This window comes from Schistocerca piceifrons, chromosome 2 (genome assembly GCF_021461385.2).
Source record: "Schistocerca piceifrons isolate TAMUIC-IGC-003096 chromosome 2, iqSchPice1.1, whole genome shotgun sequence".
NCBI lineage: Eukaryota > Metazoa > Arthropoda > Insecta > Orthoptera > Acrididae > Schistocerca > Schistocerca piceifrons.
Genome location: NC_060139.1, coordinates 1,106,226,330 through 1,106,252,598, shown reverse-complemented (window position 1 = coordinate 1,106,252,598; position 26,269 = coordinate 1,106,226,330). Strand labels below are relative to the sequence as shown.

General features: G+C 45.1%; 1 protein-coding gene across 1 annotated transcript in view; it reads right to left on the bottom strand.

Moving 5' to 3' along the window:
- The window catches only part of LOC124776913 (filamin-C-like), a 542,943-nt gene that overhangs the window by 366,105 nt on the left and 150,569 nt on the right, over positions 1-26,269 (bottom strand). Inside the window, exon 2 of the mRNA XM_047252124.1 lies at positions 24,691-24,815. Within this exon, the coding sequence (XP_047108080.1) occupies positions 24,691-24,708 (18 nt within the window). The 5' untranslated portion in view covers positions 24,709-24,815. The remainder of the gene's footprint in view (positions 1-24,690; positions 24,816-26,269) is intronic.

Genomic DNA, 26,269 nt, shown 5'->3' with positions numbered 1-26,269 from the left:
AAAAAGGACGGCTCATGGCGCCCCTGTGGCGATTACCCCAGTCTGAACGCAAGAACAGGTAAGTACCCCCTTCCTAATATCCAAAAATTTACCTATTCTCTGCCCGGTGCAAAAGCTTTCTCAGTGTTGGATTGCTGGAAAGCTTTCAGTTAGATCGCAGTGGTGCATACCGATGTTGCAAAGGCGGCAGTTATTACACCTTTCGGCCTGTTTGAGTTTTTGTTTATTCATTTGGTCTTAAAAATGCAGTCCAGACCTGGCAGAGCACTGACGAAGTGTTAAAAGGCTTACCATTTTGCTTTGCGTGTTTAGATGACTTATTAATATAGTCAGCTGATACACAAGTTCATTACAAGCATATTCGTGAAATGCAACAGAGGCTTTGTAACTATGGAGTGGTGCTAAATGAAGACAAGTCCGTCATGCTCAAAAGCGAGGTAACTTTCCTAGGCCAATGGGATCCGACCTTTGCCTGAAAAGATTGCCACATTGCGTAATCTACCAAAACCAAACTTAAATGATTCTTAGGAATGGTTAATTTTTACCGCTGTCATTTGCCGGCAACACCTGCCACCCAAGTACCACCGACGGGAAAGAAAGACGAGAGCAAGCGACTGTCACAATGGACACCAGATGTGAGTAACGCTTTCAGCCTTGAAGACGCAGTGTTGTTTGCCCACCCTGTTCCGGGTGCACACTTGTGGTCGACGTCAGCCAGGTCGCAATTGGAGCAGCACTACACCAAGAAGTGATAGGACATTGACAGCCTTTGAGGGCCTTTTTTTTTTTTTCAGAGAATGTACTGAACAGACAGACAAAATGTATAGACTGGCGATGTAAGAGAGTGTGAGGCATTTTCGGCCTTACCTTGAAGCCCGACCAGTGACAGTTGCACGGATCATAAACCTATCGTGTCATCATTCCGCAACATCAGCAATAAATGTTCCCCACGTCACTTCCGACACAGATAGTTTGTCGGCCAATTCACTACGGGCACACGGCATATTAGAGGGGCAGAGAACATAGTCGCTGATTATTTTTCTCGAGTATGCAGCGTAATAAGCATCTTAATTTACGACGACCTCTCCACAGCACAAGAGAGATCAGGAATTGGAGGAGTTACTAACAGATCGACACACAGGATTGCGGCTGGAACAAACAGAAGTGTCAGGAAGCATGACCAAATTATGGTGCGACGTAACAGAGGCCACGGCCATACATTACACAGCGATTCCACAACGTGGCTTTTGACGGTGTCGACAACTTAGCACACCCAGGTACAAACACGACTATTAAGCTGATAACTGAGCGGTTTGTGTGGCCGTCGATTAAAATGAATACCAGGAATTGAATCGTTCGTGCTTTCAATGCCAGCGTTGTAAAGTAGGACGACATGTTCACGCAGATGTCGGAAATTTTGCAGGTTCGCCGACAAGGTCTGGTCACGTTCACCTCGACATAGTGGGCACACTTCGACCCTCAGAGGATTATAAATACTTGTTCACGGCGCTGGACAGATGCACAAGATGGGCAGAGGCTATACCAGTGACAGATGTAGCAGCCGAGACAATAGCAAAGGCATTGGTTGCACACTGGTTACAAGTTTCGGATGCCCCCTTCATATTACAACAGATCAGTGACGACAATTCGAATCTAATCTATTTAATGAGCAACGGGATGGTGGAAAGGTGGCACAGAACACTGAAGAGAGAGTCGGACAGAGGCGCTACCACTAGCACTTGTAGGTTTACGGACTGCGTACAAGGCGGATATAAGCGCATCAGTGGCGGTGATGGTTTACGAAGAACCATTGAGAATTCCTGCAGACTATCTCACAGCGGCACCATTACAACCACAAACGGAGCTACCACTGCTGGTACAGCGCATTCCTGACAATGTGGCACGGGTGAGAGGGCCACCGGCGTCCCGCCACGGTGAACATCCGGTCTTCGTGCACAAAGCGTTGGCGGATTGCTCGCACGTCATGTTGCGCACAGACGCCGTACGGGCTCCCCTACAACCTCCTTATACTCGGCCCTACCAAATACAGCGACGTAATGCCCCTACTATAGACATCTCGCAAAACTGAAAAACTGTCATGGACCTTACCAACGCCAAGATGCCAGTCATACCTGTGCTCATACCGACACATGAACCGGTCGTCCGTACAAGAGCTGAGCTGCAAGACACGTCAAATTCATGTAGGGATTGGGGGGGGGGGGGGGGGGGAGGAACAAGTAAGTGCATTATATTGTAACAAATAAGCCCTCGGTCACAAATATTAAGTCAAAAATTGACCTAGTTTCGACGCTACAATGAGTGTCGTCTTCAGAATTAGACTAACTGTACTAAAACATTAGGTATATAGTACATTAATAAAATAAAAGTTTGTACTGACTCGAAAAGATGCAGTACTTACAAGTCACATATTAAAAAAGATCTCAGCCGGAAAGGCGACGTCATGAACACTTGTCAGATGGCGAGCCGCTAAGGGCTGCTCGTACTGTGAACAAGGGTTGCAACAGGACTGATGTGCCCACTTTAGAAAGTGTGGGCAAGTAAACATAGTGTTGCTACGAGCGCCATCTAGTAGCCGCAGAAACAACTATGCTACTGTACATTCAAAATTAGACACATGAAATTGTGATGCAGCTGATTCAGGCATAACGTAAGCATTAATAATAACAGGATGAAGTTACATATTTATCTGCTTTAAATAGAGATACATTTTGTACCGCAAAAACCTTAGTTATGATATAAAAGAAAACAGCAAAGATGTGACAAGAAAACAACATTTCGGTAAACTGCATGAGGAAATCTGAATCAAAGATCAAGCAATGGCTTTATACAGTCAAAAAAGTTTTTATTTCGCAGCTGCAGCTGTTCAATGAGAATGAGGCCATCATAACGAGTGAGATGTTTCAAAATCTCCAATTCCTCTGAGACATCTAACCTACACCCCTTCTTTTCGGTATGCAGAATATTGTTATCGCCTATGGCTTTTGGCACGTGTCCAGTAATTAAGAGATGATCGGCAAAGGATGAATTTAGGGGACTGGTTCCGTTCTTTCTCAAAAGATGTTCTTTATAACTGACGGTGAAAGCACGTCCGGTTTGCCCTATATAATAGGAGGAGCAGGTATCGCAGATGATCTTATAAACGCCAGAACTTTCTGTAGGGGAGCGAATGGATTTCAAATTATGAATGAAATTTCTCTTTAGATTATTATTAGTAGAGAAGGCAAAATTGCAGTTGTATTTATTGCACCAGTCCCCTAAATTCATCCTTTGCCGATCATCTCTTAATTACTGAACACGTGCCAAAAGCCATAGGCGATAACAATATTCTGCATACCCAAAAGAAGGGGTGTAGGTTAGATGTCTCAGAGGAATTGGAGATTTTGAAACATCTCACTCGTCATGATGGCCTCATTCTCAACGAACAGCTGCAGCTGCGAAATAAAAACTTTTTTGACTGTATAAAGCCATTGCTTGATCTTTGATTCAGATTTCCTCATTCAGTTTACCGAAATGTTGTTTTCCTGTCACATCTTTGCTGTTTTCTTTTATGTCATAACTAACGTTTTTACGGAACAAAATGTATCTCTATTTAAAGCAGATAAATATGTAACTTCATCCTGTTATTATTAATGCTTACGTTATGCCTGAATCAGCTGCATCACAATTTCATGTGTCTAATTTTGAATGTATAGTAGCCTAGTTGTTTCTGCGGCTACTAGATGGCGCTCGTAGCAACACTGTTTACTTGCCCACACTTTCTAAAGTGGGCACCTCAGTCCTGTTGCAACCCTTGTTCACAGTACGAGCAGCCCTTAGCGGCTCGCCATCTGACAAGTGTTCATGACGTCGCCTTTCCGGCTGAGATCTTTTTTAATATGTGACTTGTAAGTGCTGCATCTTTTCGAGTCAGTACAAATTTTAATTTTATTAATGTACTATATACCTAATGTTTTAGTACAGTTAGTCTAATTCTGAAGACGACGCTCATAGTAGCGTTGAAACCAGGTCAATTTTTGACTTAATATTTGTGACCGAGGGCTTATTTGTTACAATATAATTCTGACACGGTCACTGAACCTTAGCAGCTATGTTCAAAGAAGTGCATTTTCTGTTCCTTGGACGAGTCGCTGGTTTTGATGGTTAATGTTTATTGTTTGTTTTCCGCTTTTTGTTTAGAGCTGTACTTCCGACGTTACTCCAAGTTAATAAATGTCTCTCAGTTATGTGGGCTTCATCTGTGACGAGCAAGATGTTAGGTTCGCCTTTGATGTAGCTCTTTTCATTTAAGCAGGGAGGCTGCATCTTTATGGGATATGAAATCTTCGAGGGGAGACAGGAATTCGGAAAAAATTGCCTGTGGCCTATAGTATGGTACCAACCTCGGCATTTGCCTAAATTGAAAATGGGAAACCACAAAAAACCATATTCACTATTGCCGGCGGACGCGTTCGAACCACCTCTTCCCCTGAATCCACCCAAGCCGCAGAAGGATATAGGTGCCCACTTACAATGACTGACCTCTTTAAACGTTGGCTAGAAGCTATACCCATTACGGACATCTCGGCAGATTCGGTGGCTGCAAACTTTCTCAGTGTACGGATGGTCACATTAGGAGTCCCAACCGTGGTGACAACCGATCGGATACGCGAGTTTGCGAACTTTTCACGAGCCTGCGATATTATGCGGAAATTTCCCGTTTGTGGATTACAAGCTATCATCCTGCCAGCAGTGGCACGGTAGAAAGACTCCATAAAACCCTCAAAGCTGCACTCGTGTGTTACCAGGAGACGTGGACCAAAGCTTTGCCGGTAGTGCTGCTAAAACAAGATACCGATCTAGCACCAAGTCAATTGGTTATTAGCGAGCAGTTTCGTATTCCCGCCGATTCAATAGAAACAGATACCGATCTAGCACCAAGTCAATTGGTTATCAGCGAGCAGTTTGGTATTCCCGCCGATTCAATAGAGCAACGAAATACGACGGTACCTTCCGCTAGCATGCTACAAGACTTCTCACAAGAATTACAACGCTCTACGCAAAAACGTCGTCCATAGGCTCGTCTGCGTCATGGTACAAAACCTACATTTATTCACAAAGATCTTCGTCAGTGTTCACATGTGTGGTTACGAGTAGATGCAGTCAAAGCACCATTGTGCCGCCATATGTGGGAACATACCGAGTCTCGAAGCGTAAGACACATACTTTTTGTCATAGGGCAAGAAGGCAAGGCCACGACAGTATCTATAGAGAGACTAAAACTAGCGTATGTGGCACAGAAGTAGGACACAGTGCAACCTACAACACTCGGAACCACAAACAATCGACAAGGTGGAGAGACATTAACATTCGACAATACAGTGGTCTTTACAAGCGAGGAGAAAAGTAGTTCACAGACGTGTCAGAAGGAAGAGGGCGGAATACAGAAGGCGGGCAGGAAGAAAAGTCGTGCTGCCTCCAGCAGCCACGGGCACAGCAAAGACCCCGTGGGCACCGGCTGTGGTACATTGATCGACAACAGAACAGCGCAAGGAAGTGTTCTCCCGAGCTGGACGTCGCATTTATCCTACGTGTCCACAGGTTCCAGGCGCACCAGGATTACAGAAGAACATTTTTACGGTCGGAAGAGAAGAAACAGCAGCCACATTCTCCAGAGAGTTGATACACAATGGTATCTTCATGCCCCAGATTCAAAAATTGGAGCCTACTGTGGCGACGTATTACAGTGACAATAGTCCAGAGGCGATAGTTGAGACGGCTGAGAAATTCACGGACGTTGTTAATTCTTTCTAATATACTGGTTATTATAGTTCATTGTTTATCGGAGTGAAATGAAATGTCGTGTGGCGACGGCCTCCCGGCGGGTAGACCTGATCGCATGGTGCAAGTCTTTTGAGGTGACACCACTTCGGCGAGTTGCGCGTCGACGAGGATGAAATGAGGATGATGAAGACAACACGAACACCCAGGCCCTGAGCGGAGAGAATCTCCGACCCAGTCGGGAATCGCACCCCCCCCCCCCCCTTACCCCGGCATGACAAGCTGGTGCGCTGTCCACTGGCGGACCTTTATCACAGTAATAATAAAGATTTGGTTTTTGAGTTCGACACGAATGTATTGAGCCACTTATTTCGGAGAGTAGTGAGCGGCTACACAGATATATAGCTATACAAAAAACATAATGAAATTAGCAAAGAAGCTACGAACTAATAAATCTTCTTTTGCTTTGTACGCAAAGATTAAAAGTATAAGACTATACAGGCCAAAAGCGATACACAATTGAGTGCTGGCACAGACTGGAATGTTATATGGAACTGCTGAATGAACTGAAAAAAAGGAATAAAAAGAGAGAGAGGAGAGGGGAGAGAGAGAGAGAGAGAGAGAGAGAGAGAGAGAGAGAGAGAGAGAGAGAGAGGGAGAGAGAGAGCGGAGGGTCAGGGCTGAGAGGAGGAAAGAGTCGATTTATAAGCTCCCTGAGTCTTGGATATTATATGGGGTAATTAATGACTATTATGTTACAATCCTCTTGTTGTAGTTGACCGTGTATATCGACACTTCGTTCATTGTTAAATGCAATATTGTGGTACTAACTGATGGAGACGCATTAAGTTGTTGTTGTTGTTGTTGTTGTGGTCTTCAGTGCTGAGACTGGTTTGATGCAGCTCTCCATGCTACTTTATCCTGTGCAAGCTTCTTCATCTCCCAGTACTTACTGCAACCCACATCCTTCTGAATCTGCTTAGTGTATTCATCCCTTTGTCCCCCTCTACGATTTTTACCCTCCACGTTGCCCTCCAATGCTAAATTTGTGATCCCTCCATGCCTCAGAACATGTCCTACCAACCGGTCCCTTGTTCTTGTCAAAATGTGCCACAAACACCTCTTCTCCCCAATTCTTCTCAATATCTACTCATTAGTTACGTGATCTATCCATCTAATCTTCAGCATTCTTCTCTAGCACCACATTTCGACAGCTTCTATTCTCTTCTTGTCCAAACTATTTATAGTCCATGTTTCACTTCCATACATGGCTACACTCCATACGAATACTTTCAGAAACGACTTCCTGACACTTAAATCTATACTCGATGTTAACAAATTTCTCTTCTTCAGAAACGCTTTCCTTGCCATTGCCAGTCTACATTTTATATCTTCTCTACGTAGACCAGCATCAGTTATTTTGCTCCCCAAATAGCAAAACTCCTTCACTACTTTAAGTGTCTCATTTCCTAATTTAATTCCCTCAGCATCACCCGACTTAATTCGACTACATTCCATTATCCACGTTTTGCTTTTGTTGATGTTCATCTTATACCCTCCTTTCAAGACACTGTCCATTCCGTTCAACTGCTCTTCCAAGTCCTTTGCTGTCTCTGACAGAATTACAATGTCATCGGCGAACCTCAAAGTTTTTATTTCTTCTCCATGGATTTTAATACCTACTCCGAATTTTTCTTTTGTTTCCTTTACTGCTTGCTCAATATACAGATTGAATAACATCGAGGAGAGGCTACAACACTGTCTCACTCCCTTCCCAACCACTGCTTCCCTTTCATGTCCCTCGACTCTTATAACTGCCAGCTGGTTTCTGTCCAAATTGCCCGCATCTCGTGGTCGTGCGGTAGCGTTCTCGCTTCCCACGCCCGGGTTCCCGGGTTCGATTCCCGGCGGGGTCAGGGATTTTCTCTGCCTCGTGATGGCTGTGTGTTGTGTGCTGTCCTTAGGCTAGTTAGGTTTAAGTAGTTCTAAGTTCTAGGGGACTGATGACCATAGATGTTAAGTCCCATAGTGCTCAGAGCCATTTGAACCCTTTTTCTGTCCAAATTGTAAATAGCCTTTCGCTCCCTGTATTTTACCCCTGCCACCTTTAGAATTTGAAATAGAGTATTGCAGTCAACATTGTCAAAAGCTTTCTCTAAGTCTACAAATGCTTTCCTTAATCTTTCTTCTAAGATAAGTCGTAAGGTCAGTATTGCCTCACGTGTTCCAACATTTCTACAAAATCCAAACTGATCTTCCCCGAGGTCGGCTTCTACCAGTTTTTCCAATCGTCTGTAAAGAATTTGCGTTAGTATTTTGCAGCTGTGACTTATTAAACTGATAGTTCGGTAATTTTCACATCTGCCAACACCTGCTTTCCTTGGGATTGGAATTATTATATTCTTCTTGAAGTCTGAGGGTATTTCGCCTGTCTCATACATCTTGCTCACCAGGTGGTAGAGTTTTGTCAGGACTGGCTCTCCCAAGGCTGTCAATAGTTCCAATGGAATGTTGTCTACTCCCGCGGCCTTGTTTCGACTCAGGTCTTTCAGTGCTCTGTCAAACTCTTCACGCAGTATCATATCTCCCATTTCATCTTCATCTACATCCTCTTCCATTTCCATTATATTGTCCTCAAGTACATCGCCCTTGTATAGACTCTCTATATACTCCTTCCACCTTTCTGCTTTCCCTTCTTTGGTTAGAACTGGGTTTCCATCTCAGCTTTTGATGTTCATGAAAGTGGTTCTCTTATCTCCAAAGGTCTCTTTATTTTCCTGTAGGCAGTATCTATCTTACCCCTAGTGAGATAAGCCTCTACATCCTTACATTTGTCCTCTAGCCATCCCTGCTTAGCCATTTTGCACTTCCTGTCGATCTCATTTTTGAGACGTTTGTATTCCTTTTTGCCTGCTTCATTTACTGCATTTTTATATTTTCTCCTTTCATCAATAAATTCAATATTTGTTCTGTTACCCAACGATTTCTAGTAGCCCTCGTCTTTTTACCTACTTGCTTGATCCTCTGCTGCCTTCACTGCTTCATCCCTCAAAGCTACCCATTCTTCTTCTACTGTATTTCTTTCCCCCATTCCTGTCAATTGTTCCCTTATGCTGTCCCTGAAACACTGTACAACCTCTGGTTCTTTCAGTTTATCCAGGTCCCATCTCCTTAAATTCCCACCTTTTTGCAGTTTCTTCAGTTTTAATCTACAGGTCATAACCAATAGATTGTGGTCAGAGTCCACATCTGCCCCTGAAAATGTCTTACAATTTAAAACCTGGTTCCTAAATCTCTGTCTTGCCATTATATAAGTTCTGGTAAAATTTAATTTATTTCCTTTATCACACCGCACAAACATGAACACACTATTATTCAAACTGTGTGCCACTACTATTAAAAAGAGATAAATCCTTCGCTACGCAACCGCCTTTGGCTCACGCAGCGTACACCTTCCACAGCCTCTCAACAACTGCCTCTGCTTGCGACTCTCTGCGCCACTGGGCACTGTCGCTCTCCAAAGAACAACCACTTACAGATACTACACACCAGTACCCTCATGTGGGTGGAGAACAATTATACAATTTGCAACAAGCTTGTTATCATATGGCGAGAAAAATATTACCCGGCTTCAACAGTTGGAAGCAAGAAGGTGCCTAAAACATCAATGTAGGCCTGTGCTGTGATAGTGCCACGCACGACAACAAAGGGTGCAAGGCCCCTCCATGAAAAACACTACCACAAGCGTAACACCACCGCTTCGAATTTTGCTGTTGGCACTACACACGCTGGCCGATGACACCACCGGGGATTCGCCATACCCACACCCTGCCATCGGATCACCACATTGTGTACTGTGATTCGTCACTCCAGACAACGTTTTTCCACTGTTCAGTCGTTCAGTGTTTACGCTTCTTACAGTACGCGAGGCGTCGTTTGGCATTTACCGGCGTAATGTGTGGCTTATGAGCAGCCGCTCGACCATGAAATCCAAGTTTTCTCACCTCTTCCCTAACTGTCATAGTGCTTGCAGTGGATAATGACGCAGTTTGAAATTCCTGTCGATCTCTGTCAGTCAACAGACGAGATCAGCATGTACGCTTTTGTGCTGTACGTGTCCCTTCACGTTCCCACTTCAGTATCACATCGGAAACAGTGGACCTGGGGATGTTTAGCAATGTGGAAATCTCGCCTACAGACGTATGACGTAAGTGCCACCCAGTCACCTGACAACGTTCGTAGTCCGTGAGTTCCGTGGAGCGCCCCATTCTGCTCTCTCATGATATCTAATGACTACTGAGATCGCTGATAGTGAGTTACCTGGCAGTAGGTGGCAGCACAATGCACCTAAATGAAAAATTATGTTTTTGGGTGTGTCAGTATACTTTTGCTCGCATAGTGTAAACTACATTTCTTTGAAGACGTCCATATTGAGTCTTTTATTAATGACTGTGAGACAGTTGCAGCAACAATGATTATGAAAGCACAGAGAGCAAGTGAAAGAATGATATATTGAGTTAACTAAATATGAGTGAAATAAATGTGGCATAATGTCGTATGTAGGAGCTCGAAACATTTAGCTCCGGGCTGACAAAATGAATATCCTTCAACAGGCAAATAGATTAGCAGAACACTTATCAAACAACTCCGTACAGAAGCAAAAATTTAAGGCAGGCTAACTTGAAAAATTTCTGAATCAGTACTAACTGAAGGATTTATAAATATTCTAAACCCCTTACATACCGCTCTCAAAGTAATGAGAAGTCAATATTAGAATAATCATAGTGCGCAGAAAGGCATTTAGACAACCATTCTCTCTGCGCTGAATAAGCCAATGGAACAGGAAAAAACCCTAAGTACTTGTACGCGGAATTGTACCCTCTGCCATGTACTTCAGTGGTTTTCAGAGGATGATATACTTTTTGATGTGGATACACATATCTCAAATGTAAATACATCTCCATAACACAACATTTATTTATTTATTTATTGCTTATTTAGCCTGACCAGTTTAGGCCTAAAGTCCCTCTCTCACATCTGACCAGCAACATCCCATACCAAAGATATTACAAAAAAATTTACAGAAATAATAATAATAATAATAATAATAATAATAATGATAACAGTAATAATAATAAAATTATAATAACTGAACCTGAAATGATAATAATAATAATAATAAAACTAAACTCTTCCCGAAGAGGCCATAAAGGCCCAACGGTACTGACCGGCCGCCGTTCATCTTCAGCCCACAGGGGTCCCTGGATGCGGATATGGAGGGGCATGTGGTCAGCACACCGCTCTCCCGGCTGTATGTCAGTTTCCGAGACCAGAGCCGCTACTTCTCAACCAGGTAGCTCCTCAGTTTGTCTCACAAGGGCTGAGTGCACCCCGCTTGCCAACAGCGCTCGGCAGAGCGGATGGTTACCCATCCAAGTGCTAGCCCAGCCCGACAGCGCTTAACATCGATGATCTGACGGGGACCGGTGTTACTACTGCGGCAAGCCCGTTGGCATAATGATGATAATAATAATAATAATAATACTAATAATAATAATGATGAAAATAATGTATTACATTGGTGTCCAGAATTAAAGCAAGAAACCGCTGCTTCCTCGTCCCCTGTTTAATTCACGATATAACCGTGCAAACTATTAACAGATGTCCATACGATCGTGTTGTACATGGAAGATGGCATTCCAGTCAATGGACAAGCACCCCAACGACGACGCCCACATCCACACTCGCTGTGTACACAGTCACAGGTGATGGAGTGTGGGACAGAGGAGACGGCTACCAGAAGTCTGTGATGGAGGACCACAGGAAGAATTGAAGCAGTCGCAAACTGATGTGGCCCGGTGGCTTAATGTGAACCGTTCTGTTGTTTCTAGGATGCGGCGGCAATTTATGGAGAGCGAAGCTGTATCCTAAAGAGCAGGGCCAGGCCAACCACGTGTGACATCACAAAGAGAGAACCTTTATTTGGTTGAGAGGGCACAGTAACTGGCATCTGACCTCGCGGCATCCACTGGACGAGGCAAACGGCGGCCTTTATTGTCGGAGACCTGCTGTGTGTGTACCTCTGACGCGTCTTCACGGAAGGGAACATCTAGAGTGGAGTCGCCAACATGCCACCTGGACCGTCGAACAGTGGGCCGGTGTTCTTTTCACAGACGAGTCTCGATTTGGTCTGGAGAGTGACTCTCGACGGATTCGCATCTGGAGGGTACGCGGAATAAGGTTTCGTGACCCAAACATTGTGGAAAAGGATCGATATCGAGGACGATCTCTAATGGTGTGGGCAGGGATTGTGTTGACCACTGGAATATCCCTTCACGAAATTGTACAGGTGAATCAGCAAGGTTTAACTGCCGTCAGGCATCGTAACGAGACCTCGGGAGTGGACCTCGCGTGCATTTGTCGCGAGGTGCTGTGGGCTCAGACTCCGTACTGATGGACGACAATGCTCGACTTGATACAGCACGAGCGGCTGACTTTTCTAGGAGAGGGAAGGTGTCGCACGCATGGCGCGGGCTCAGCGCTCCGTCGATTTGAATCCCACAGCGGTGGGGTGCATTAGGGAGACTACCTGCATCCACCAACCACTCTCTAAGATTTTCGAGCAGCTCTGCACAGAGAAGAGGCATTATTGACTCAACGTGAGAGTGATGACGTCATTCACAGCATTCCCCGTTGTCAGGCCTGTATTTCTGCAAATGGCGGTCATACCCTATACTGAGCACATAAGCGGTTGTCTGAATGTGTGTGCAAATCCGTTAAGTTGGAAAAAACGTACATCATTTTTGTCTACCTTTATGCGCGTTATACTTGTTTACGTTCTGTATTCTTTACATTGTTTCTACTTTAGTATCGCCTATTTTTTATTGCTTTATGGCAAAATAAACGCAACCTTCAAAAATTTCCGTTTGGTGCTTTAATTTTGAACATCAGTGTAGTTGACACCGACAATAATAAAGATAATAATAGTCACGATCGTCTGATGATACGAATACGTTACATAGTTATGCGTCAAAGTAGAACTGAACACGTCCTGTGTGAACGAGCGGTAATATAGCAGATCCAAGATAAGTGCAGATACGATTACGGTATATAGCGTGGTTTTATTCTATGCCATCTACATCTGTGCTCAAACAGTTTAGTTGTACAGATTTCATACTTCTTGAACTGTGTCGCACCTGAGTTTGTTGTCATACTACAGGTGCATTCGACAATGGCAATAATGCCACAATGATCGATAGTGCAGAATGTAATATTTGAGGGCACATTCGTCCTAGAGTGACCGAACATCTTTGGTACAAGTGGTGTTGAGTGCGAATGACTAGATGCTCTGTACTAATGCTCTGTTTAATAAGAGTAACCACACGATCCCAGTGTCTTCTCTATCGGTGTCTTACTACCGCCGTGGTATCCCTCTTTCTTCATCAGTGACCCTGTGCCAACCGCTAATATGCCTAAATTCGTCTCCGAGCTCGACCGTGCTTACTACGTAGTGACCGTGTGGCCGTTGTACGTCACTTCACCGAGCACCGTACCTGCATCAACAGATGCCGCTCACAGGAATGCAGTGCACGATCAGTGTGGTCAGTGTGTGAAAACCGAGTATTAGTTATCACTAGCCAACAACGGCGGCATGCAACGAACCCGTTAACTGACTTAAATCGAGTCAATTCCACAAACTCTTTCGAGTGTTTTCTCGATTGTATTTACCTCTGCAATGTCATGTTCGCGTTACTCGCATCTTCTGTGCCACTCAATGTATTTCAAAATTCGCAATCTGCCACGCAACAACCAACCGTGTACGAACAATCGACAGCCATCTTAGACACTTCGTGGACTCAGTGCGGCCACCTATAAATTGATATGTTCAGGAGGCCGTCAGCTCAAAATACCACTTTTCGAAGCGAAGAATCCGACAACCAGCATTTTCGATGACCGATAGAAGTATATGCATCTGATGAGCCAGCCGGCGGGCCACTCGAAACTAACTTATGATACAATCAGAGAATAGGTACAAGACAGCCAAGGCTGTGCTCTTAGAGTGACAGTCGCGCACGCTGTAACAGCAGCTTCAGGAGTTCATGTAAGAGATCAAATTAGTTAGAGAATACCACGACATCTGTGCACCTCAGCCGGCACAGCTCTTACACCGGATGACAGCCTGCAGTCGATCATACTGCTCACGGAGCCGCAGCTCGCCACCATCACGAATGAGGTTAAGAGCCGACTGGACAGTGCGCGGTTATGACTGACAGAATGCTCACTGGTAAAAAGCAACAGCGTCCCGGGATTGGACTCAGTGAAGTGGGCAGCAGATCCCACCTCCCGAGCAGCACGTTCGCAGGCCGACCAGACACGAAAGACCACAAACGCGGCACACGGCAGCACTCCTAGTTGCCTGCGCGGCTACAACGTCGTGCAATCCTAACCGGCTCCAGGTCACGCTTCCAATACACAATTTGTGGACGCTGCACGCAAGTGTTGGGACCTTTGTGAGTAACCAAACTCCACAAGCGGGTCGGAGTAGCAGCCCACAACGATTCACTTCACCGAGTTGCCTCTATCCCACCAGAATAAGTAATACACACACACGCCCGCCTCGGCCTTTGCTTACGGATGTCTCTTCGTCTCGAACAAAGTATCGAACCGATATCTACTAATCGACACGGGCTCTAACGTTAGCTCACTTCCACGCTCCTCCACTTCGACTTCTGTACCTTAAACTGCCGTCGAGCTCCAGGCTGACAACGACTCCGATGTTAGTGTATACGGCACAGTCGCAAGCCCTGTGCACCTGCAGGTTGTGCTCCAGTGTCCGTGGAACTTACCGGTAACCGAAGTGACGGAACCAGCCGTCAGCATCGACTCTTTACATCATCACCAGATCTCCCCCGACGTCTTACAGTTCACAATCATTCGTCACATTCTGGCTGTACAAGTGCAAGCTCTCTCCACCTCACTGTGCCTCCACAGCCGGTGCCTGTCACGCTTCCATTTGACTGCGCCGTGGATGACAATCTCCGCGAATGCACCAAACTTTCGACGAACATCGTCCACACAGACGCAATCATTCCGTACAGAAAATGATGTGCTTCGATGCCGCGGCGCCAGCAGCAGCATACGAGCAGCTGTGCACGGCAGACAAGTAGCGTCCCTCGCGTGACCCCGCCCACGAGTTAACACAGACGCTGCCGGAAGCCGCCGACCACCCCGAGCCCAGCAGGCCGCTGCACACAGGTCCGGTTACAAGTGCTCCCAGTGCCGCCACGTCACGCGCACGTGCACACGCCTGTGCTGTTCGCGACGGAGCCGTGCGTCGCCTGATAACCACGGACGGACATCCAGTTCGACATAACCCGTGACGGTAAGCCTCGGCAGATCTACAACTTTCCGAAGCTTTAACTATTTGGAGCAGGAAATGTTTGCCCTTCAGATAGTTCCCGGACCTCCGGGATCAACTCGTTCCTAAAAAAAGACAGCTCTAACGGACTGTGCAGTGATTACAGGGTCCTCAGTTCTCGAACAGCATATGGCAGCTATCACATCCTCAACATAGTACTCAGCATTTCCGATTGAAAGTGTGCCTACCAACAAATACTGATGCACCCCCCTGACGACATCCAAAAGACTACCATTATACCTTCCCCGTCCGATTAGCCGTGCGGTCTAACGCACGAATACAGGATTGGGAAGGTGCACCTGCACGAATCCGCCCGGCGGACTTGTGTCGAGGTCCGGTGAGCTGGCCAGTCTGTGGATGGTTTTTAGGCGGTTTTCCATCTGCCTCGGCAAATGCGAGCTGGTTCCCCTTATTCAGCCTCAGCCACACTACGTCGGCGATTGCTGCGCAAACAAGTTCTCCACGTATGCGTACACCACCATTACTCTACCACGCAAACGTAGGAGCTACACTTGTCGGGTGTGAGACGTTCCCTGGGGAGGGGGGGGGGGGGGGGGGGCGGGGGGGATCCACCGGGGGCCGCACAATATCCCTGAAAGAGTGGTTGGGTGTGGGGCGGCGGAGGGGTGAAGTGGATTGCGATAGTCGTCGTGGGGTTTTTGTTATGCATATCTGGATGATATTTTGGCATTCACAGAGGATATGCAATTACATGATAGACATATTCAGGAGGTTATCTCGGTATGGTAAATTTTTACCAGTGTCATTTACCAATTACCGCCTAAACACAGGCACCGCTTACGAATACACTGTCTGGCAAGAATACCACAGGAAAGCGGAAGCTGCAATAAGCACCACAAACGACCAAAGCTTTTGGCGACTTACAAAGAAGCTTGGAGCAGGCAGTGTTACTCGCGCACCCCTTACCTGCAGCACCGTTGAGTATTGTTATAGACGCCAGCCAGGTCGCAATTGGTGCAGCCTTGCAACAACAGGTCGGTGCACATTGGCACTCTCTTCGTTTCTTCTCAGAGAAGCTGCAATTCCGACAGACAAAATGGAGTGCTTATGACAGCGAGTTGTCGGCAATATACGAAAGCGTCAAACATTTCTGCCCGTATATTGCAGCCATTGATCATAAACCTATAGTGTCAGCTTTCAGCAACAAAAGCGATAAGTGCTCGCCAAGGCAGTTCCGGCACATAGAGTTTGACAGTCAACTCACCACGGATGTAAGGCACATGACGGGTGCGGAGTATCTGGTTTCAGATTACTTTTCTCGTGTTTGCGGTATGACGAGCACAATAAAAAAATGGTTGAAATGGCTCTAAGCACTATGGGACTTAACATCTCAGCTCATCAGTCTCCTAGACTTAGAACTACTTAAACCTAACTAACCTAGGGACATCATACACATCCATGCCCGAGGCAGGATTCGAACCTGTGACCGCAGCAGCCGCGTGGTTCCGGACTGAAGCGTCTAGAACCGCTTGGCCACCGCACAATAAACTACGAAGAAGTCACGACATCGCAGGAAGCGGATCCGGATCTGCAGACGTTACTGACGGACCACACAACAGGACTACACTCACAGCCGATACTCGTGTCAGGAAGAAGGTTTAAGTTATGTTGCGATAAATCACGGCAGAAGCCGCGTTCATGGTCTGGCACACCCAGGGGCAAATGCCACGATCAAGTTAGTGACAGCACGTTTCGTCTGACCATCAATGAAAAAGGACGCCAGGGAATGGACTCGCGCATGCCTACAATGTCAGCGCTGCATAGTAGGACGACACGTTCACGCGGAAATTCGGAATTTCACAGCATCACCAGCAAGATTAGTCCCATGTCCATCTGGACTTAGTGGGTCCACTCCCAGTACTTGTTAACAGTGGTAGACAGGTGCACGAGGTGGGCGGAGGCCATTCCGATCACTGACATAGCAGCAGAAACGGTTGAAAAGGCGTTTGTTTCTCAGTGGCTAGCTCGATTTGGGTGCCCCCTTCATATCAACAGATCAAGGCCGCCAGTTCGAGTCTAGTCTGCTCAACGAGCTAGCTAATTTATGTGGGTTCCAGCACCAGCATACAATAAGCTACCATCCAGCGAGCAATGGTTTGGTGCAGAGGTGGCACAGGACGTTGAAGGCAGCTCTCACGTGTCATCGGAGAAACTGGACAGAAGCAATACCTTTGTTTCTCATTGGATTACGGACCGCATACAAGATGGACATCGATACCTCCGTGGCGGAATTGGTGTATGTGGAACCACTGAGAATCTCAGTAGATTACCTACCCGCCGCCGCATCACCGATGCCAACGAACCTCCCATCATTGATACAGGAAATCCGTGAGCATGTGGAAAGAATGAGAAGGCCTACGGTATCTAGACATGCCGAACGATCACTTTTCGTGCATAAGGCGTTGGCAGACTGTACGCATGGCACGGTCCGCTCAGGTTCAGTCAGAGCGCCACCTCAGCCTCCATATACCGGACCTTATCGAATAGTGTGACGCAACAACCGTACTACGAACATCTCATAGAACGACAAAACTATTAGTGTGTCCTTAGAGAGGGTAAAACCAGCATGGGTCTTACCATAACTGGAGTATGATGACACTCAACAGGGTGAGAAGGACCAAAGTTTGCAACTCACTACGCATGATGTGGCAGAAGAACCCGTGGCAAGAGAACATGGAACCACAATGCAACAGCCCACACCGGCTCCCTCGTGCTTACAGCAGCAGCAAGTCGTCCGTACGACGGCAGAGGGACGAGTCGAGTGCTCCGCTGTGTGCGAACGTGGGGGTAACCAGTGATGCGTGCTTCGTGTACTCCGTGCGAGGGCAGTGGACGTTCAGTTAGTTTTCCTTTCCGAGTTAGAAAAATTAAGTATTTTGTGCAAAGCTGTATGTGGGTTTAATTTGTTGCCTACAGAACGAACGAAAACGGGAAGTTTCTATTTCGTACTTCGTTCAAAGAGAAGATGGAGATGATGTGTTCAGCAAGTTTCTGCAGCATTTTGCGAGTGAATTACAAATGTGTTCAACAATTGCTGCGTATTATTTTAAAAACTGTTCTTCCAGAGGATAAAGTAGGGGTGGGAAATGCGTTAATGTTCAAACTGATGGCATCAAGGAGCTGATTACTCAACACATCGCGAGTTTCAAATGCTGTTCTGCAGAGAAACCTTTATGTAAGGAAAAACAATTGTTGTATAAGTTATTTGCAACAGGTCTACACGTTATACATTATTATTATTATTATTATTATCATCATCATCATCATCATCATCATCATCATCACCCTGATAAGAAAATTTATCAGCTCTTCACCAATAAGTCTGGTTACGTAAGCCATACATTAGTTGTACATACTCCTACAACTACAAAATTACCGGTGTTGTAATGTGGATTTGTTGTTTCATTTCAGACTCCTAACAGTATTTACCATCCCACCTATCGATCAGAGTAATGTTGAAGTTATTCTTTGCAGCTAATAGCGAAAATGAAGGAGCCCTGTCCTGCAAGTACCACCGTCATTATAAGTTTTTCACGTGTGAGTTTAACCTCGGATTTGGAACACCATCCACAGAAATATTCAATTATTGCGAGGAACGCCAACAACGTTTGAAGTGTGAACAGGACGGGGAGGCGCGCAAGACATGAACACAACGCAAAGAGATTTTATGAGCTCATGGATGCAACTGTAACATGTGATGATACAGCTTGTTTTGTATCTGATGTGATGCAAAATCTGCCTCTGCCTTGTACAGTTTTTGGTGAGGCGTTTTACTATCGCCAGCTCTGGCAGTATTATCTGGCTGGCTATTGTTTGTCATTACGGCCCCAAATTAAAACAAGATAAAACTGATGTGTCATTTTACAGCTGGGCTGAAAATGATGCCATGTGGGCAAGTTCACCGGTCTGCAGCGCGCCATTCCACTGTTTGTCTTAGTTCTGTACTGTAAATCCACAAATAAAGAAAATCTACCTGTTTTGTACTGGCTGTAGCGCGCAAAACAAATTTTGTTACGTTAGCAGTGCTTAGTAAACTTGATTATCTGTTCGATCTCATTATTAATATAACATTCCCTGTGAGGGGGCGCAGCTATTTGCCAATAGACCGAGCTTTTAGGACGGGTGGAGAAAAAGTGGCGTACAATAGAGCAAGCCTTTTCGCTTACAGAGTACCACAACATTTTCAGAAGTGATTGGTGTGTATACATTGTAGGGGAAGACTGGTTTTCATGAAACTGGAAACGTTCTTCCAAGAAACATAAATGTATTTTAACATAAGAGACATTAAAAGCATTGAGGTAGATAGCGGCAAAGTAACTTGCTAAACAACGTCTTCTAGCATAAAAATGTGCTCTCACACACTATTAAAGAGGAGCAAAAACTGGTCAATACTAAAACCAGTAAAATAAACTTTAGGGCATCCAATAAAGGAGAAGAAGTCGGAAGACATTAATTCGCTGTTAAGTAAGTTAGGCATTGCCGAACACCATCACGCAATGCCATTGTCGCAAAAGGTATTGGCACAGAGGGAAACAGATGCAGTGAATGACTCTCCTGATGATGAGCTCTGAAAGACTGTACAACCTTCATGTAACCAACATCTAAACTTAATAAACTGCGTACGTTATTTTTTTGCTTTCTCCTTCACAGACTATCCTTAAAATATTTTTACTACCAAAATTTCTTAACTCTGAGGCACGTGACACTGTTACTACCACTTGTAATAGTGGAGGATTTGAAGAATCAGTGCTAATATCGTCAGTGTAGTTACAAAAAAAGATCACTCATAATGATAAGTATTTGAAAATGAAAACAATAATTCTGGACTTTGCTATTTCATGGATCTAAGACACTTTGAAAATAAACTCTTCAACTGGAGTTCCAGAACCTACTTCCTCCAGTCAGTGGGCTACTCTATTAGTAATAGTGCGAAAGCCATCGAGGAAGACCTTTCTGTGCGACGATTTTAAAGTAACCATAAACGCCAATCAGAGATTGAGACAAATCCTGTTCCAAAGCCCAAAGAATTATTGTCCAAATTAAAAGGAGGAAACTTCTCCTCCAAAACCCACTTTGCGGATGCGTATCTCCAACTTCCCCTTGATGCAGAATCTCAAGAGTTACTTACACTTAACACGCCGCCGCATTATATCATTTGAAATGCCTAATGTTTTGTATAGCAAGTGGACCGCCATTTTTCAACGGTTTTGGAACAATTAGTACCAAAATTGATGGGTGCGTTAAATATTCAGACGAAATTGTAACATGGAGGAACAAGTGCACAATCTGAAATCTTTACGAAGTTTCATCTCGTCACGCATCATAAACTGCTGATCTCCTTATTCAATCTACCAGCAAAGATTCTGGAGAGGATTGCTCACCACCTCCAGCACTGGGCCTTATTTCCTTATTTTTGGCGCACTACCAGTACAAGATTCATTTCCGCAATACGACTGAGGATGCCAACACAGATGCCGTCTCCCATCTTCCCAGGGGATCTGACGGAGTTCAACAATTGTGTATTTCCACATCGACGAAGAAGTACAAGCTGACGTAGATTCTTTTCCCATTACCAACTAATGGGTAGCAGATGCAACCACTAATAACGGGATGCTCCAACAAGGTCACAGTCACATATTTTACGAATGGCCCGAACGACGATCTCCCAGGCTTATGCGGCATTCCATCAGTTCTTTAAAGCCCGCCATCAGCTCATTTTTATCGAAGGAAAATTCTCCTCATTTCTGATGAGACACATCCACCTCGTTCCTTATGTCAGCACGTCCGGTAACTATTGCATCAAGGTCACTGGGGGGTGGGGGTATCCCAAACTACTCTCCTCGCTCGCAGTTTCACTTACTGACCCATGAACCAGGAGATTGAACAACTCACTCGAACATGACTATTCTGCCAAAGCCTGCAGGCAGCCCCACGACATTCATTTGTTTCTTGGCCACCATGTGGTCACATTTTAGTATGGGTAAACATTGACTTTGCTGGGCCAGTGCTTAACACCACGTTCTTGATAGTGGTTGACGTTAACTTCAGATTTCTTTACACTGTCCAGTGCATTGCCACATCAACCACCAAGGCCATCACAGCCTTAGAAAAAATTATTGCAATTGAAGGTCTGCTGCAAGTGCTCCTAACTGACAATAGTCCACAATTCGGTAGTAAGGAGTTTTGTGCTTTTTGTGCCCAGTACGGCAATCGCCACATTCCAACACCCCCTTCCATCCACAGTCTAATGGATAAGCTGAGAAGATGGTCTGCATGTTCAGAACTCAGATGAAGAAATACTTCCAGGATCACTCCACGGATGCATCACTAACTTTTTTTTTGAGCAGTTACGGGTCCACATCCATCAGGGACAAAAGTCTAGCAGACCTTCTCCATGGACGACAGCCCCAGACCCTCTTGAGCCTCCCCATGCTGATGGCACGGCCGGCTTCACCACTGCCCACTTTCCAGTGTTGCCCTGGGACCCTTGTGCGAGTGGAAGTATTTGGTCGGCAATCAGACTGGATTCCAGGAACCGTAACCCAGCACTGTGGCTTAAAAGTCTTCAGAGTGCAGATTCAGGATTGGGAGGTTCTGTGGCATGCCAATCAACTTTATCCCTGACTAGTTTCCCAACAGTCTTTCCCTTCCCCCTATCTGCAGTGTTATTATCAGTCACCTGCTTCCCATCCTATCCCAGCCAGTGTAACACTAGATTAATGCCTTTTGACCACACCCCAGCAAGAGCAACATACAGCAGATGTTGGCCAGCCACAGAGCCTGTCCTACTCACACTATGAGATTTCATCCAGCCACCAACCAATAATAATTCCTGACATTGATGAAGACATGGTGCTGGCTCCTCTTGCTCCGCCTGCTCTGCTGCCGATGTCCACACTATACAACTTTCGCCCCTAGTCTGGGCGTTTTCATCCGTATGCTCCTGTGCCCCAAGACACCAACAATGCTGAGGACTCCGACACGCTTCTCCCTGCACGGCAGGCCGCCTTCACACACTTGCACTTCAACAAACAGCGATTGGCCACCCAGAACGCACAGCGACTGGCTGACCAGAATATACGATGACCCCAGCCGCTGGCTCTGTTAAATGCGCAGCCTTATTTAACACCACCACCGACGTCTACAAGCCAGTTCCCTGTGTGCTGTGTTCTGCTCCACAACTCGGAAGTGCTACACGGCAGAGGACTGTTTTGTGTCTTGGACTGGTGTACCTGCTGCTCGATGATGACTTGGCTGTGGTCTGAACTTAGAATCTGATTGCCATATTGGAATCTCAACGTCAAAGTTCACTAGGCTTAGTATGTCAATAGACTTGAAGTTTTGCAACAGAATTCGACATTCCACTTGCACTTCCTGGACATTGGTATAGTCACTATCAATTTATAGTATTTTCATGAAGTGCTCGACTACCACTTGGCGCTCGGTGACAGAATTATTTGTATCAATGTTGTTGTTGTTGTTGTTGTGGTCTTCAGTCCTGAGACTGGTTTGATGCAGCTCACCATGCTACTCTATCCTGTGCAAGCTTTTTCATCTCCCAGTACCTACTGCAATCAATGTTGTGTTAATAAATTGTAGAAAATAGCACACACATCTACTGAGCTAATAATATCATTTCCGATTATTTCTGATGTCTTTCTGCAATCTCCCGACACTATGACAAGAAACACATTCATAAGAACAAACAAAAGATGCCACCAGTACTTAACTACTCACAGATGGAAATGTGAGCCTTCAGATCGAATGACACATTGCCTTCAACAACTACCACATTACTCTGTGATGCCTCTCAGAGAAAACCACGGCGATTGGTTCCCCTCAACATGCAATGCGAAGTATCTGACAGACTTCACAAGCTCAGCCATCCTGGCACCAAGGTAACAACACGACTGTTTGTGGACCATATTTTATGATCTAATGGAAAAAGGTGACTGTTGCCTCTAGGCACGATGCACTTTACACTGCTAACAAAGCAAAACTGTGCATCACGGTCAACCTATATTAGGCAACTATCCCATCCCGACGGCACCTTTCATTCACATTGACACCGTTGGGCCACTGCCCGAGTCTGAAGGATTTTATTACATTCTCTCTGGCATTGATAGAATGAATTACTGGATAGAGGTGGTCCCCCTCCACGATATATGGCAGACACAATCACACGGACTTTTGTCGAACTATGGGTAGCACGTTTTGGTGTTCCTGACAGTATTACGACCGACTAAGGCAGACAGTTTGAGTCAGCCCTTTTCAATTAGCTTCGCCACCTCTGTATGATCGACCGTGCACATACCATTGCTTACCACCAACGAAGCAATGACCTGGTGGGGAGGTGGCGTCTGAATACGAAGAGGGCCTTCACGCTCCACTCGCCAGAGCAATGTATGGAGAATTCCTTGCACTCCCTGCACCAAATAGTATGACACATCAAAAATCGCATTCACCATACATGGATCCCTCCAGTATTGTGACCCTCCACGCTGAACACTGCTACCAGGTGATGTTGGGTTATGATGCAATTTGACCTGCATCACAACATCCTTATTTGGGACCCTACAAAGTGCTCCAATGCCAAATCCAGACCTTTGACATTTTGACTAACGAGAAACCTACCACTGTCTCCCTTAACACTATCAAACCACGTGGATACTGCCAGAGAACCTCCCCACCGTCACTGGACAACCACAACACTGACACACACAATGCAACAATTAAGTCACCCCGAGAGCTAGACAACGCTTCTGCATATCCGCAAGAACCGAATGATCAGACCACACCTCCTACATCACGGTACGCCTGTACCAGATGACCACTCCAGCACGTCGCCCCCAACCACAGGTACAGCATCTGTCGCACTACTTGTTTCTCTGCAAGACATGGTCCGATTACGTTTCACACCAGCACCGATGACGACGTGTTCAGCCAGCTACGCTCCCAGACGCAGACGCCAAGTCCCTCCCTCGCAGCTGTGCGACACTGGCCGGCGCTCGCGCTCTTGTGTGCTGCACACTTCTGTCCTAGGGTGATCCAACATCTCTGGCATGCGTGGTCGACTTGAGTACAAGTTGGACAATGTGATTGGACAGGTGCTCTGTACCAGTGCTGTGTTTAATCTCATGATCCAGGTGTGTGATCTCTTTCGGTGGCTTACTACCGCCATTGTACATCACTTCCTACACATTTATTCTAACCACACAACTTTTATGAGAATGATGTCATGTTTCTTGGAATTTATTAAAGCTATGGTGTCTGACCGTAGAAATCATTACCTGATTTTAGATGGAAACCTACAAATGTTGCGCGCTTGACTTAACTCAAACACATAGCTGACATCAAATATCTTCATACGTGCATAATCACAGACAAAATGTAGAGTCCTGTTCAAACTATTGCGACAGTCATTAAGATTTTGCTAGGTACAGTTTTCTATTTATGAAATTACAAAAGCATACCTTCAACCAAGCCAGCATGAGTTTCTTTGGTGGGAATTTGGAGCGGCCAATCTGATAACGGACGATGAGTGACCATATCAATCCGAGAATCAGTTTCAGGTTTCCATTTACGATGTCAATATTCCCTGCAAAATAAAATTGTATATCAGATATCTTTTCTTGGTACACGCTTAAAAGTGAATAGACACATACTTATAATATGCTTAATAATGTAATTTCACAACATGCAATGTTACGTTGTCAACAAATTTCGTATGATGATCAATACAACAATCACAGAAAGTCGTAAATTGTAAACCGCACGTTAAGTGTGATATTTTGGAGCAGTGGTGGAAACAACAAACAAGACTGCGACACACCGATGGCAGTCTGAAAGTTAACCACAGTTTTGGGGGAGTGGGCAAGATGGCACCCAGATTTATTTTATTTATTTATTTATTTTTATTTACACGTCAAGTTCTGTAGGATGAAATTGAGGAGCAAATCTGCAACGTCACGGAACGTGTCAGTACACGAAATTACAACATAAAAGTAATAATAGATAAAAATAAAATGTTTATGAACCCGAAAAAAGTCAGTCCATAAGTTTAAGTAAACGCAAATAACACACCAACATCAATCAGCTTAATTTTTCAAGGAACTCTTAGACAGAATAGAAGCAGTTACCCATGAGGAAACTCTCCGATTTCTATTTGTAAGGGCGTGGATTACTGCTAAGATTTTTCAATTCTTGTGGTAGCTTATTGAAAATGGATGCAGCAGTATACTGTACACAAGAGTTAAGTAAGTGCGATTCAAATGCAGATTATTGATCGTGACCGGGCCAAATATCTCACGAAATAAGCGTCAAACGAAAAAACTACAAAGAACGAAACTTATCTAGCTTGAAGGGGGATACCAGATGGCGCCATGGTTGGCCCGCTAGATGGCGCTGCCATAGGTCAAACGGATATCAACTGCGGTTTTTTTTAATAGGAACCCCCATTTTTATTACATATTCGTGTAGTACGTAAAGAAATATTAATGTTTTAGTTGTACCAATTTTTTCGCTTTGTGATAGATGGCGCTCTAATAGTCACAAACATATGGCTCAATTTTAGACGAACAGTTGGTAACAGGTACGTTTTTTAAATTAAAATACAGAACGTAGGTACGTCTGAACATTTCAATTCGGTTATTTCAATGTGATACATGTACCTTTGTGAACTTATCATTCCTGAGAACGCATGCTCTTACAGCGTGATTACCAGTAAATACCACATTAATGCAATAAATGCTCAAAATGATGTCCCTCAACCTCAATGCATTTGGCAATACGTGTAACGACATTCCTCTCAACAACGAGTAGTTCCCGTTTTATTTATTTCCACGACGCGTTTCAGAAATAGTGTCTTGTTTCTCGACTAGGCAGTGCTACTAGTTCCTCCAAAAAAGCATATCACAACAAACACACAAAGTCATACTAACTAACGTAAATCCACTCGATGATGGAGGTTTAAACCTTTGAAACGCGTCGTGGAAAGAAATAAAACGGTGACTGGTAACAGTAAACTTGTTGTTTCATTTAATGTCAATAACA